At 35.8% G+C, this 16,249-nt stretch overlaps 1 protein-coding gene across 2 annotated transcripts; it reads right to left on the reverse strand.

Moving 5' to 3' along the window:
- Positions 1-3,046: 3,046 nt before the first annotated feature.
- uap1 (UDP-N-acetylglucosamine pyrophosphorylase 1) lies at positions 3,047-15,861 on the reverse strand. Of its 2 annotated transcripts, XM_056259751.1 has the most exons (11): positions 15,705-15,861; positions 14,824-15,116; positions 13,550-13,754; positions 10,902-11,077; positions 10,381-10,553; positions 6,596-6,789; positions 5,988-6,128; positions 4,925-5,113; positions 4,574-4,615; positions 3,944-4,010; positions 3,047-3,798 (listed from the first exon to the last, which is right to left on the reverse strand). In XM_056259751.1, exons 2-11 carry the CDS (start codon positions 15,098-15,100, stop codon positions 3,706-3,708), a joined length of 1,557 nt encoding a protein of 518 aa, XP_056115726.1. In that variant the 5' UTR covers positions 15,101-15,116; positions 15,705-15,861; the 3' UTR covers positions 3,047-3,705. The 2 variants fall into 2 exon arrangements, with proteins under 2 accessions (XP_056115726.1, XP_056115734.1); XM_056259759.1 differs by lacking the exon at positions 4,574-4,615.
- Positions 15,862-16,249: the final 388 nt, after the last annotated feature.

Consider the following 16,249-nt stretch of genomic DNA (forward strand, 5'->3'; position numbering starts at 1 on the left):
ACAAAACATTACAAATATAGCACACACAAGATTTGGCTGCATACAAAGCTCTAGCGTCTTCGTACATAAACACTTACAGAAATTTAGGAATGTTTATAAACGGACTATTCGCAGTTCAGATAAATCATGTGTTCAGGTCTTGGAAAGGTCATCACTGTGTAATGCCGGTAGTGATTTCATGAATCACGTCCTACGCTAACCAGGTTGATTTGCCCAGTGGGAGGATATACAGTGTTCCCAAAAGTGTTTGAACAGTAAATCACACTTAAAAATGTCAAAACAAAGGACATTTTCTCTTGATTAACCAAGTTGGCTTCAAGGTAATTTTTAGAGGATGTATAAAGTTCAAAAGTTGTTTTAGCAAAGTAACCACAAGTATAATTCATAATTTATCTATACTAATACTAATGAACAGTATGTTTTATAAAAAAATGGTTGGACTTGAAAGGCGTGCTTATCAAAATATCAAAAAACTATTTACATTGAAGTGTACATTTAAGATTGACTCAACTGTCCAAATACGTTTTCTACTGTGCTTTATTTATACCTCACCTTAACTTAAAGAGTTTTTATAATACAAATATTGTATTCTTAATTTGACAACTACAAAAAGGGCTACATTCATAACTTTACAAAGCTGTATAAATATGAGAAAGAAAGTCCTGAGGGACAACAGGCGAAACTAATACCGTACAATATGTATAATTTTCAAGCAGAATCAAATACACTAATATGAAATTTAACAAGCTAGAACATGTATGCTGGCTTGTTAAAAAAAAAAGTAAATTCAGAACAGCTGGTTTGCAAAAGTTCACTAGATCAAGTTGCTCTGCTATCCGCTATTTTAGTCTGCCATGCAAACAGTGACTGTCCAATGCAAGCCTTAACACAAAGACAACGGCACAGCACTGAATCTGTTACACATTAAATCATCTTAAAACCACCCCAATTCTCATTAATCAAACAGAGGTAATTACCAAACTTCTTTAAATTGAATAAAAATAAAAGAAAACAAAACAAAGAAAAATACAGACATAATGCAAACTTACTGCTTGGGTTGCTTTTTTCAAACCATTTGTCCAAGGCTTTTCTAATTCCAAGTACTGTATGAGTAATAAAAGGATAAAAAGGATTTTTCTTTCTCTCCGAAGTTCCCTCAGTTCTCACATTCAGGCACAGTAAGCTGATGTAAGACACCGCTGGATGAAGGGGAAAAAAGAGAGAGAGAGAGAGAGAGAGAGAGAGAGAGAGAGAGAGAGAGAGAGAGAGAGAGAGAGAGAGAGAGAGAGAGAGAGAGAGAGAGAGAGAGAGAGAGAGAGAGAGAGAGAGAGAGAGAGAGAGAGAGAGAGAGAGAGAGAGTAAAAAACTAACATTCTGAGGATTCTTGGGAAAATGCCAAAGTCCCAGAATTCTTTCTGCCATGCAGAAGGTTTCAATTAAGTCAGACTCCTGTGACCAATCAGAGAAGATTTTCTTGAATATTCTTTTTTTAATAGTCCAACAGCATGCCATGTACAATAAAATAAATATAATTAATAATAAGAATAATTCAGAAGTGAAGTGATAAGTGACAAGAACAGGAAGTATAAAGTTTATGTCATGTTCATATGATCAGTTATTTTCCACAGCCATGTGTTGGAGCTCACTAATGTTAGTAGGAGGTAGTCATTAAAAATTGATTGAAAAGCAGTGAATGAATGTACGTTTGTTTGTATTTATCTTGCAAACTGTTATTTGCAAACCTTTTTATAAAATTAATTAATTATTTGAAAACTATGGTTAAGGTGCCTCAGTTAGTTCTGGTTGTAACTCTGGAATTGTTTATCAATTGAGCTTCACATAGTAAGAGGGATTTAAAATACCCTTATCTTTTTTCAACTATTAAAAAAAAAAAAGTGATTATTAGGTAGACTTCTTTGAATTTAGTTTGCCTTCCCCTTTAAATTTCTCCTCCATCTCTATAGTGGAAAATCAATCTGCAAGATAATGAGAAAAGCAGTCCCAACTTTTTTTTCTTCACCATTAGCTTTGGCTAGGGACAGGATACTCAATAATAATTTATAGATGGAAAACTGATACAGAACTACTGTTATAAAAGAAAATGTGTGCAATAAGAATTCAAAACTTCTCGACTGATCTAAAGAAACAGTTCTATATAGCCAACTGACATGGCCTGATATGGTTACCACTAAAAAGCTAACATTTTACCATAATTAAAAGCCTAAAGAATGGCCTCGGAGTTACTTGTCATTATCTAAAGCCAGCTACAGTGCACTAACCTTCTGCGTGGCTTGATGTTTTTCCTCAAGTGCACAAAAGTGACAGGATACGAAGAGGATATTCCAAGTCACAGATCGCCAAACCCATCAACATCACAAAACTTAAGTTGATCCCAATTCCCAAACCATCGACATTTGTGCAAGCGGCCTCGATTTTAAATCTGAAAGGCCTTTCATTTAAAACATCCCCTTGATTCCAACACTGCACATTAATTTGCAAAGGACTTCTTCTCTAACTTCCCAGTTTATAAACATGATTGAGATCGATGCATCTAGGTCAAAACATATTTCGAATAACTTTCAAGCACGTGATTAATATAAACAGATACTTTTGAAAATATGTTTTTAATTTCTCTATTGAGCTTTTTTGTATTAGTGTACACAGAAATAATCTCAGAATTCATGGAGAACCAAATGAAGTGGCAAAAACTGATACTTTCATTGAAAATATTTTGTTGGAATTCTTAGATTTGCATTGCTTTATAGTGGCAATGTACACGATTTGGGGGTGGGGAATCATGCTTAAGAGATTTTGAAATATGCCTGTTTATACTAATCACGCTTCAATCTAGGAAGCATTTGTCTCGCTAAAGTCAATGCGAAAATTGAAGCAATGTGGACATTTCCATTTTCTCAAATGTCAAATTATACACAATACAACTCTCCTATTTCCATGCATCTTGTACAAATGTAAATCAATAAATACCTATAAATGGTTACTGAGAAAAGCAACGAGTATGCAGAAAAAAAGTAAACAAACAAATGAATCTTTCAACATGATAAATTATTTAATACATGGATATGCACAAATAAACTAACTTGGATGATGCAGACAAAGGCTAATCGGGAAGTGAGAGAAGAGAAGTGCTAAAGACTGCAAGTGAGATAAAGAGTGAGGAGAAAGAGTTGGTGTCTCAGTGAGTGCACACTTTCTAAAGCAAAAAGAGACTCCAACCAATCAGAACATCTCCCATAAACCCTGTGCTGGAAAGTCTGATGCAATGTCACATTCTCACTCGCTTTTTCTGGTCGAAAAACAAACCAGCTAAAAACAGACATTCACTTTGGTTTGTGAAGTTTTCACATGCATCTATATTTTGTAAAATAATCTTAGCGGTGTCCATTCATGCAACCTGCAGAACAGTATATACCATTGTGTATCATTTGTTGTATAAATTAAACAGCTAAATTCATGCCCCAATTCAAGAAAAAAAAAGCACTGCACATTAATATAAAAATAAGTCTCCACAAAATAAATAGTTTGATCATAAAAGGGTTTGATTGTGATTAGCATTCTGCCCCTGTTCCTTCAATTTATTGTACATTAATTTCACAGTTTCCTCCACCCTGGCAGGAAGTGAGATGAAGATGATAAAGAGATCAAGAGTTTTCATTTTGGTTTTAAGTGCAGCAGCCGGCTGTATGTTCACAGGCCGTTCTTCACGAGTTCATGGACGCCTTTCTCATCAATGACCAGAGTGGACTGGAAAGCTTGCCCGTTCACAAGATGCTCCAACCCCTTTGGAATCAAGAGAGACTATTAATTCCTCATTTTTTTTTTAAATAGAAACTTGCAAGTAGAGTATATGGCTTAGAATGTATTTTTTCCCACTTGCACCTAAACCATATATCAGGTAAAGTTACTCTGGGATTATTACTCTTACCTCACCACCATAGGACACAAGAGGAGAGATCTCACATTTGATTGGCAGGTCTGTTCCATCCTTCAGGCTGTGATCGGCAGAGCACCAAAATGGGTTATATATTTTTATTTGTATTAATGACTATGCCAGATCAAGCATTAATCATGTCATATACGTATGATATAAAATGATTTTAGAAAATCAGACACTTCATATCAATTAAAAATAAAAAAAACTTAGAAGGTTAGACTTAACCTTCTGAAATAAAAAATAAAAATCCCATTACAAATGATTCACCCATTTAAACGGCCACAATCACTCTATCCAAAATGCAACCATTTTGAATGCATTTAAATATTCATAATACAAAATTCAAGAAAACTTGATTATAAGCACCTACACCAGATTATTTGTTATATTGATGAGCAGCCTTATTCTGTTCAGCATGCCTGATGCCCATTTCCCAACATGCATATTATTCTGCCTGTTAGTAGCTGCTTTTTGGGTCAGAGCCAGTTAAAAGATGTCAACCTTTACTACGGCCTGTCTGGGATTGGACATCTTCTCCCACTGAGCTCTAACAGCTACACGTAATCTACTAAGAGCGAAGCCCCATCACCATGCATTAAATACGACAGTGAGAATAGTTACTTCTGGCTGACTTCAGGAGTGACTGTCCCTGCTGGTCCATGTCTAGAAATGTTACACAGGAAATATAGTGTGGTTACACTATAACTGAAGATAAATGGGAGTTAAACTGAACACAGGTGGGAAGGAAATGTTTGAAACAATAAAAGAGTGGACTGGAGACAATCTAGGTTCAAGTAAAATATTAAAATAATCCATAGGCCTGCATCCATATGGATAAGAGCTGTGTGAGGATTCTTCAGAAATTCTCATTTTGTGTTCCATGGGAAAAAAAAAATGACACCATAGAGTTTAAAAACAACCCCAAATTGGGTAAATACTGACAGAATTTTCATTCCTGAGTGTTTGTCTCACCTGGGTATAGCAGGTATGCGGGTTCCATTCTCATCAACGAAATGCCCTCCTGCATTTAAGATCCAGCGGTGATGCAGGGACATGAGGGCGTGACGGGCTGTAGTGGGGTTGTCCTTCCCATCCTGACTGTCTGCATTCTTCAACGGAGAAAACTCATCTTCTCTTAGAACTTCATATACCACAAACTTTCTGTCATGCACACAAAAAAAAGTTTCAATAAGTTATAACTAATTGAACATGCCTGAAGCAATACGTATTGTGTAAAATAAAATATTTATTTTTAAAGACGATTTCCAATCAATTATAGCTTTCACGTGACGTCACACCCTTACAGTAATGCCCACCTGGAGGGACTTTCCTCCATAGAGTGGTGCAGGGAAGACGTCAAAAACTGGAAGACTAATTCGCCACTGGTTCCCTTGAGATTTTCCTATGGGATTTTATAAAGGGATTTTTCATAAAGCCTGTGGTAAACATAACTTGTTGATACTTTGACACTTCAAAATTAACATTTTTGCTATGTGTGTGTGTAATTTAGGTTGTAGCACAAAACGTCAAAGTATCATAAAGTTAAGTTTATCACTAACAGGCTTTCTTTTTCTCATAAATAAAAAAAAACCCATCATAAAACCCCACAGGAAAATCTCAAGGGTGCCAGTGGCAAATTAGACTTCCGGGTTTTGACGTCATCCCTGAACCACTTTTGTTTTTATTTATTTTTTATAAAGGTTAGTTAAGAAACATTTATATAATTTGAAAGCATTTGATATTTTTATTTGATTTTGACAATTTTAAGCCAGTTCAATAGATATAATTTTAACTTCTTTAGCATGCCGAAAAGATGCTATAAATAACACTTATTTTGTATATGATTAGCATTAATTATAGTCTTTAAGAGATTTTGGAGACTCTCTGGATCTTCATATCTCATAATAGTGTTGAGTTCTTCTTGTAGAATCTATTTGAACTCAGTCAGTTCACTGAAACGTGGGTAAGTGAGGACCATTCCAGTCAACAGCACACATACTGAAAACAGGAATGAACAAAAAGTCCTGAAACTAACTTGGCAAACTGGAATATGTCGAAGACAAATTTTTCCATCTTAATCCCATTGGGTTTGTCAGGTTTGATTAGCTGCCCTTGTGTGTTCACGTAGGGAATTTTCTTCTGTGCCACATGATGCTGCAACTGCGGCTCGTGAGTCCTAAAAGAAAGATAGAGAGGTATAAAGACAGAGGGATGGACGGGCAGACAGTAACAGACAGAAAAGTGAAGCATGTTCTTTCAGTTAAAATTTCATAAAAATGACAATAAGAGAACACGTCTGGAAAAGTCATCAGTGTTTAAAATACCAGAGACACTCAAAAACTGCAGATGTTCCTCTCCTGACTTTACCTCATTCTCTGCGCACATTAAAGTCAGATCCATCCTGTCCAGTATTTACAAGATGGCAAAGCTCAATGGAAATAGCTAATAGAAATAGCTGTATTGTTTAATATGTTACGGAAATCATTGCCTAGCGACAAAATATAATCAAATGCTGAAAAAAAGCTGAGATTCATAGATGAATAATAAAATAAAAATTGGGCATAAAAATATAAATTAATTAAATTACAGTGACATTAATAGCGGACTCATCATTCATGAGGTACTCTCTGAGGATTGACTAACCTCACAATCTCTTTGAGGAATGTGAGGGTGAAGTAGTGATTCGCTATGTTGCCAGCATTGAACATAAGTCGACCATCGGTGCTTCGCTTCTCTGCCGTTGCCAAGGTAATCTCGCTGTACTCCACTACTTGATAAAGCCCATCCACCTTACAGACCACGCCCACCGCCTCTGTTGGATTGGTCTTCTCCACAACCTGCCAATCGGAAGTAGATGCATGCGTGACTTCAACCCAACATTGAGAAATTTCAAAATGTCAATGTATTCAATACTTTCCTGTACATGCAATACCTGCAACATTAGTTTGCCTTCAAAATCACTTGGGTCATGTCCCGTTTTTATTTTATTTATTATTTTACATTTAGATCATCTAGCATTCACTTAAAGTGAATCTTTAGAAACACTCAACAGTAATTAAATTATTAGTGTTATTAAAGTGTTAATGTAATATAAATGCACATCAAGTTTTATAATGGTTTGGTGCTTACATTTTGTGTTTTTAATTTTTTATAAAAAAATAAAATAAAATAAAAAGTGTACAATTTTATTATCAGCCATTTATCGGCAATAACATGAATATCTAAAGAACCTACACCTTCAAAAGTTTGGTGTCAGTAAGATTTTCCTTTTTAAAATACTTTCATTCATCAAGGATGTAATAAAATGAACAAAGGTGGCAGTAAAGAATTTAACATTGTAATAAAATATATATATATTAAAAATAAATGCTGCTCGTTTGAACTTTCTATAAAATCAAAGAATCCTGAACAAAAAAATGATGTTTTTTACAAAAACATTAAACGGCTAAACTTATTTTCAAATGTGATAAATAAAAATGTTTCTTGAAGACCAAATCTGCATATCAGAATAAACAATTATTTTAAATTGTAATAATATATCACAATTTCACTGTTTTTGATCAAATAAAAACAGCCTTGGTGAGTGTAATAGACTATTTATATATATATATATTTTTTTTTTTAAACTCTTACCAACCCCAAACTTTTGAAAGGTAATGTACATTATAATGTTTTGATGCCTAAATTTACTTAAGGAGTTTTAATACTGGTCATTTATCATCATCTGCAGTAACACAAATGTTTAAATAATCTCCTCCCTCCCTCCCTCCCTTAAATCAGTTATGGGAAATACAAAAAGACCAAAAACAATTTACTGTAACAAACCCTGTAAACTCTTGGTAATGATTAAATTTGATTTAGTTTGCGTTTATCAGCGGTCATAAAGATTGTACCAGGTCAACTGATAACAATTTGTCATAACTTGTCAAGTAATAAAACCAAGTATAAAAGAGTTTGTTTATGACGTCTTTTTAACATTGAAATGAATTTTAATAGAAAAGAGACATTTATCAACACTGAAATGTCAAGTACTAAACTAGCTACAGTGTTTGAACACACTCATGTGTGCTGTGTTTGCCTGAGGTCTGTGTTAAATTACAGCAGAGGCAAAAGCAGAAAACCCTTTCCATTCATCCGAGTAACAAATTACAAACTTCTCAGTTGATGAAGGGTTAGCATTGAGGAGAGGCTTCGAGCTAAAGCCACTTTAATAAGTGCATGCTTCAGAAATGATGAGGGGTGGGTGGGTCCAGATTTTCTTACCATCGTCCCCCTGTCACACAGTAACAGTTTAATTACTAGCAGCTTCGGAAAGCTCAGTATTCAAAACCAGCTGTTGAGTATTTATGTCTGAACCTAATATCACATGGAAATACTTTCATGAATCACATTTTGTACGCCAATGATTCAGTTTGAGGCGGAATCACAGGCAGCTTAAAGCATTTTGTTCACAGTGTGAAATACAAAACCGATTCTTCACTTTCAAATAACAATCAAAACAAATATCCAAATTCAGAGAGAACAGAGAAAAATAATCAAAATCAGAGCAGAATAAATACAGCAAGAATACGATAAAGTAATATTTGTTCAGACGTAACAAAACAAGCACTTCCAGATAACTATAGACATTACATGACTAACTGGTCACACAAGTAAAACATGGTGAGTTTCATTCTTGTGTTAATGCATACTCTTCAGGAACACACCTACTGTGAAGTTTCGGTCATTTCATATGTATTGGATATCTGAGTCGAATGATTGTTACAAACATGTTTATTCCTGATAATTTAAATGTAAAGTGTAAAAACAGAAAGAAAAGTGTTAACACTAAACATGTATGCATAGCAATTTGGTTTTCATTGCATCATAATAACCACTACAATACGTCAAAGACTGTGAGGTTACACAGAGAATAATGGCTAAATTAATTGGTATCCTGCATCACCAGGCTGGTTATATAAGAGTTTTAAAGGCAATTTAGCTCCTGACTGGAGACCATTTAAAATGTCCAGAATAACCACTGTTCCTTGTAAAAGTATTTTCCCTTCTTGCTGTTGTGTACGCAGACTGCAAAAGCACATGTGAACATGTTACCTGAAACTGCATTCTAAGGAACCACACTTCATTGCTATAGGATGCGCGGCAAAGCCCAGGGTCCCTAGCCTGGTTAAAACCAGACCATTCTCAGTTGTAACTGAGTTATGGCCTGGGAAAGCGTCATAGACTAATCATTTCCAGAGGGGCGTCACCAACGGACGTCGCGGATAGACCTAAAACCAATCAGAGCGATGAAGGAGATGACGTATGCAGAGCGGCGGAGACACATCTCCGAGTGTTGTTCTTTGCTCGGTTTTTAACAAAAAGGAAACGTTCAAATCGCTTAAAACAGACGCGATAGCCGATTCGAACGAGTGATGTTCGACGGCGGCATCCATCTTTGTAATGTAGGCTACAAAATCTGCTTCAAAATCCCAGCGCTGTCGTCATCGTGTAAAGCCCGCCCCAAGGTTTCTGATTGGTGCCTCGATTTCGGCGGATTGGAAATGGGCTTGAATGAGCTCTTTGCCAGACTAACTTTCAGAGCAAATCTAAATTTGCTGGAAGTTGTCTGGGTTTTCCCAGGCTACTGGGTCCCATCAAAACATTCCTATAAACATCATTTAACAACTAGGTTAACAATTAGATGAGAATAGTTTGCTACTTAAAAAGTCTCTAAAAAAGAAATTGAGAATATATCAGTATTGAATCAAATTCTTATTTCCAGTCTTTCAAAACCATATTAAACCATGCATCCATCATTCCAATGTGTAACAATAAAAAAAAAATTAAAAAAAAAATGCACAAACTACTGTTAAAAGGTTTAGGGCCAGTAAGATTTTTTTTGTGGATTATTTATTTTATTCAAAATATGGTAAAAACAGTAATTTTACAATTTACAAGTTACAATAACAGTTTTCCATTTTAATATCTAATAAAAAGAATAGTTTTTAAAAGAACACCATTTGTTTGAAATCTTTTGTAATATTATAAATGTTTTTACAGCCACTTTTGATCAATTTAATATGTCCTTGCTGAATAAAAGTATTAATTTTAATCAATCGTACTGACCCCAAACTTTTGAATGGTAGTGTAACTTCCTGTTCATCCGGTTTTTTTTTTTCCTAAGCAGCTGCTCCATCTAGTGGACTAGCAAAATAATGTCTTGTTTTTAAATGTGACATGGCACTTTTACATCCATTAAAAAATGTTTTTTTTAAATAATCAGATTAAGGTATAATAGTCCACAAATACAGATAAAAAAGGTGCACAAGCTTAATGATAATACACCAAGTACACATTCGTAATAGAACTGTATTTGCATGTTTTCTGCATGATGCATAGAAGAGGAAATACATACAAGGGCAGGGCTAGGTATGTTAAAGACTGACCTTTGCACCGCAGTCTGCTCCTTTAAGTGTACAGAAGCCAATGAAAGCAGGGTCGGCCACTTTCACAAGAATGTTGTCTACGCAGTAGACGTGGATGTAGGAGATTCCTCTCGTCTCCATGTCCTTCACAATGTTCTGTGTCCCCAGAGCTCTGTACAGGCCCCCGTTTCCATCTGAATATGGAGATTCAGAGAAAACATACAAGTGCTGAATATTCACAGTATTTCTAATTATTCTGAGACCAAGCAAGCTGTTTGATCATGATATCACTGGGTAACTGTAAGGCTAATTAACCTGTAGTTCCTTTGGGAAATTTCGAATAGGTTTTTAGAAAAGTGTTTTTGATTTTTGAGCAAAATAAGTTCTGTTGTTAAGATTACTTAAAGAGACTTTGACGTTTTGTTCGACAACATGCTAAACTATTTACAGTCATACATCGTATGTGAATTTTAAAACCAAAAAAAAAAAAAATTGCTTATAGTTGTCACCAAGAAATGCTAATCTTGCTTTGAAAAACTCACCTGGTGCCATTGCCAGTTTGCCTTTGCCTTCTAGAATAATTTTCCCATTAAAGTCTACAGCGGGAAGCATGCCTTGCTGAAAGAAAAACACATTCTCTTCCTTCAGGCCGAAGTAGTTGTGTTGTTTGAAGAAGTTTTTGGTCATGTCCATTGTTCTGCCACTTGTCATAATGTACCTGATGTATCAAAACATTGACCATGTCATTGCTTAAAGTATGAATACACTACTGTCCAAAAGTTTGTTTTTGAAAGAAAGAAGTCTCTTACGCTCACCAAGGCTGCATTTATTTGATCAAAAATAAAACAGTACAGTAAAAACAGAAATATTGCAAAAGAATTACAAACTAACTGTTAAATTTTAAAGTGCCCCTATTATGCAAAAACGCAGAATTGACTGTTTATATACAATGTGCAGTGTTTCCGTGACGTCCAAAGCCCGTAAATGTAAGAACGTGATTGAGTGTCTGTTGTTAAGCATCTAGCTGTAACGTTCAAACACCGCATCATTTCAACCTGTGCAAATTTGGCACCGCAATGCAGGGCAGGGTTAACGTGGAAAAACCCAGGTTAAAAGCAGCGCTAACTCCGCTTTTAAGGGTACGTTTACACGACAACAATGTAGTAAAATGGGAAAGTTTTTCCTTCGCAGTTTTCACGTACAGACGACACCATTGTCAAAACAATCCGTTCACATGGATCTGCGGAAAAGGCTAAAAACGCTGTATTCCACATGCCACTGCCAGTAGTTGGTGATTGTAAACTTTGTTGTAAAGAAACACTACACGCCTATTGACTGAACACGTAACACATACATGACATCACAGTTTTCACAAATTCGCGATTTTGTAGTTTAAACGGAGATGATTAAAATTCTAAATTAGTCAGGCCCCCAAACTTCCTGTGTTGTGTAAAACGCATAAAAAGCTTTTAGATGAAAACAGTGTCGTGTAAACGTTAAAGCACACATAAAAGTAAAACCTGGGGTTACACACAGTGTGAAAAGCCCTCATGAAAGGTAACATTCATAAAAGCATAATAGGGGCACTTTAATATATTTAAAATGTTATTTATTCATGTGATGGCAAAGCTGAATATTCAGCAGCCATTACTCCAGTATTCAGTGTCACATGATCCTTCACAAATCATTTTTAATATGTGGATTTGCTGCTCAAGTAATAAATAGTCACAATTGAACATTTTTGTGCTGTTCATTTTTTTTGTAGAAACCATGACATTTAGTTCATGATTCTTTGATGAAAAGAATGAACAGCATTTATTTGAAATAGACATTTTTTGTAAAATTTTTTGAAGTTTTTACATCAACACACACCTGCCAAATGTTCAATATATCGTAATTATGATCACAGCTTGTAATAATTGCTTTAAAACGCTCATTGTTTCTGCCTAAAATTAATACATGATGTTAGCTACCGGTAACTGCATGATTTTTATTTTATTGAACTGTACATTTCTGAAATATGGACATTACTAGGACACAGTCACTTCTGATAACAGATAACTCTAAATCGTAATGTAGAATCACACATTATCTGTAAAGCTGCTTTTAAACGATATGTATTGTGAAAAGCACTATACAAATAAATGCGAATTGAATTGAATAGTAAAAAAAGATTAAGTTCAAACTGGAGATTAAAAAAAATGCAAACATGTCAGAGACAGTTCTTAAAGGGATACTCCACCCAAAAATGAAAATTCTTTCATCATTTACTCACCCTCATGTTGTTGCAAACCTGTATGAGTTTCTTTCTTCTGCTGAACACAAAGGAAGATATTTTGAAGAACGATTGGAACTTTGGCACCATTGACTTCCATAGTATTTTTTTTTTTCTACTATGGAAGTCAATGGTGCCAAACAACTGTTTGGTTCCAATCGTTCTTCAAAATACCTTCCTTTGTGTTCAGCAGAAGAAAGAAACTCATACAGGTTTGCAACAACATGAGGGTGAGTAAATGATGACAGATTTTCTTTTTTGAGTGGAGTATCCCTTTAACACCTAATTATCTGGGAGAGCATGGTGAGTACTCTGATTGGAAAAACAAATCTATGACCTTGTGTTTTTTTTTTTTTTTTTAAGTATGATGGGATTAGAATGTTTTTTTTTTCTGGATATGGAACATTTTGGATACTAAAATAATGGTAACACAATGGCGTTCTAGTATGTAAGTATGTTGGCATAAGACTTTGGCAATCATACAGCGATATAGTATTATAATCTGTCTTTAAATTATGAGTTAAAGTTAGAGCTGATCATTAGGGCATCATGTGTATGTGTTGTGTCAGAGGTCAATTCTGTTGGGTAGAGACTGGCTCTAAAATTATTTTTCTGGTGAAGTCTGACCGAAGTTCCTCAGGATGACATGCTGGTCTTATGTCAGTCCAATTTCACACTGACTAAACCATGCACTGACATTCATAGTGGGGAGGTCACTTCATTACGGTAAAAGGAGGAAAACTTCCTCAAGATCAAAACAAGTCTGCTAATCCAAGTAATTAGATTCAACAATTGTTATCTCAAATTCCTTTCCAGTGAGATTGAAAATGACAGATTTTTTTCTATTATCCACTGCTTTTACAGTAAGTGCACTGTAACTGAATGAGCTTTAATTGTGTTTAATGATCATCTTACCATGGAATGCTGCACTTCCTTGAGTGCTGTTTTTCAGCGAGCTGTTCCAGTCTTTGGATGCGTTCTGCCTGGATCTGAAAGAGGGTTTTGTGGGAAGGGAGGCCAACGTCATACATGCCTTTTGGAAATGATACACCCAACCGTGTCCCTTGACCTCCAGCCAACAGAAGAACCGCCACTTTGTTCTCTGATATACAGCGCAGGCCTGTGTGGAATGATGGGAGGTTCGGTCACTTTAGCAAATAGGTGTTAATATTATGTCATACTATTCAAGGTATAAACAAAAATAGGCCATTGTTGCCATTACATCAGTCCTTAATGTAAAATATAATGCCTTAATTACTTTTACAAAAATAAAATATCCAAACTAAGCAAGCAGAGAATAGAGATGGAGGTTGTATAAAATATCTGGCTTCTTAAGCAACAGTTTTCTTTTCAATAATTGCAGATAACAGAGGCGATTATCCTAGACTTTTATGAGGCCAACTTTATCTTACATAAATTACTTTTATGCTTGATGTTACTTCACCCACACACAGCCTTGAACATGATCAAATTTAACTTTCATGTGAATTATTAAAAACAAAATGATTGAATTAAATGAATAAAAAAAAATTAATGGGACAAAGAAGACAGAAGGAACAAAGAAGGTTTTGGGTACCATACAATGTGGTCGGATTAAAGATGATGTGATTCTGAATGAGCTCAACATGACTTAAGCAAAGAAATTGCGTCAGATCTAACCAGAACCAGATGTTTTCAACCCCTTTTGGAGCATCCTCCCAAAAATGGAGTACAGGGACAAAACAAAGTTTATTCAAATCTGAAACTTATTGTTACAGAATGGCTTGACAATGGAGAGAAATCTCTCAGGGGTCATTATTTCTTAGGGGTCCAATTTGGCATTAAAGATATTGCATCATTCACTGTGTTTTGTCGTGCAATATTTCTTCGCAACATTTGTTTCTGCTCAACAAAGACTAACAAAAATTACTATGACATTCATGTTATATTAAATTAAACATAACCTGCTTCGACATTGTAAATGGCCTAAAATTCTGCTGGAAAAAAAGGTATCTGGTCTCCCAGCCTGTTTTGCTCAGGTTTGGGGCATTTGTCACTTGGCCAGGATGGAAAACCAACTGGTTGACCTGCGAAACCCCAGTTTGGCCAGGTTGAGATAGCAGTTAAACCCACGTAAACCAGCAAAGGACCTCAGGGCACTTTTATGTTTGAGATGAAGTCCTGTGAAACATTACAATATCTGAACTCACCCTCTTCTTCCCATTCTTTAAGACTTTCACGATCACGTGTTACACTCCCCAAATGTTCCCGAGGCACCGGTTCCATCCTGGTGTCTACTTTCTCCTGGGAGCTCTGCCCAGATGTCTTCATGGCCGTTTTAAAGAAGCTATTGATCTCCATGAAGTTCATGCTCTCCAGATCGACACTAATCTCAGCTTGATCCTCTGGGTTCAGCTGATCCCAAAACTGGAGGACATGAGACTGCCCGGCTTCAGCGAGTCTCTCAGCCAGTTTGCTGATGTCCATGGTCTCTCCGTTAGATCTGGACGAGTCAGAGGTGGAACAGAGGCAAAAGAAAAGTGACACTGATTATCCAAGGATCTCTAGAACTCCTGGGAGATCCACCCATTTTATCACACCAATAAATTGATAACCACTCTGTGTACGTGCTCAATCAAATAAACTCAAGGTAGGCCAAGTCTAAGGTCAGGTGTGATCTTTACCTTTACTCAAAGATCAACATAATTTTTGATGGGCAGGGACTCAACATAGACCAAGTTTGATAGATAATCAAGTTTGATTAAAGATTGACACAATCCCCTGTTCCTGATTTAAGAACAAACCTCCTCCAAAAATTCCTATTCCAATTTTTCCTTAAGGTATCAACATTTGTCATACCATTTATAAAAAGAAACATATCGTATTCAGATGTAATAATTACTCATATCTGGCCCATTTGTGTCCTCAAACACAAATCGATAGACTGGTAATAAAGTAGTGTTTGATAAAGAGTTGCGAGGAATACCACTGTCGCGTGGACCGCCTCCTTGACAACAGTTAAGCTCTCTGCCGAGCCAGGCCTTGCGAAATGTTTTATGACGGTGATTTAACAACATCATAATATTCTTACCTTTGGAGCAGCTGCTGATCATTCAATACTTCCCTCTCACTTCAGTAGTAGGACTAAAGACACGGCTACATCTCCTGAGAGCACCGCCTTCCTTCACTACCCGGGATGAGATCCTCCTCCGATAACCGTCAGACTGACGTGGCAGGGGCAGGACACACACGGAAACAATGAAACGCGCTACTTTCCCCCACCCATATCCCATTTTCCTGCCTCTATGCAGCCCGTGAATAGACAGGCGAGTTGTCATTCATATCATCGTAGCCAATAGTGAGACAGACATCAGGTTAAGGGCGGGACTTACAACGCAACGGATTTAATCGATTCATTTATTTGCCCAAAGTTCCAGATGTAATAATAAATTAACCTACGTTTTTCATTAGATTTGTCATTTTGAAGGCACATTGTGGAGAGCCAAATTTAACAACAATAAATGAATTATTTATTGAATTGATTAATTTTAATATCATACAAATGTAGCTACTACTTTAATTCATATAATTAGGGGAATTTTTTTTTCTTTTTAAATATCCATAACAACGATACTA

The sequence above is a fragment of the Rhinichthys klamathensis genome, unplaced genomic scaffold (genome assembly GCF_029890125.1).
Source record: "Rhinichthys klamathensis goyatoka isolate OS25496 unplaced genomic scaffold, OSU_Roscu_1.1 h1tg000007l_1, whole genome shotgun sequence".
In the NCBI taxonomy this organism is placed as follows: domain Eukaryota; kingdom Metazoa; phylum Chordata; class Actinopteri; order Cypriniformes; family Leuciscidae; genus Rhinichthys; species Rhinichthys klamathensis.

Excerpts from the sequence above, each read along its gene's own strand:
- uap1 (XM_056259751.1), bottom strand. The coding sequence starts at position 15,100 with ATGGACATCAGCAAACTGGCTGAGAGACTCGCTGAAGCCGGGCAGTCT. Across the intron at positions 4,616-4,924 it reads CGCATACCTGCTATACCCAG|ACATGGACCAGCAGGGACAG; the intron begins GTGAGACAAACA and ends TAACATTTCTAG. Across the intron at positions 4,011-4,573 it reads ACTCCTGAAGTCAGCCAGAA|CCTGAAGGATGGAACAGACC; the intron begins GTAACTATTCTC and ends TGCCGATCACAG.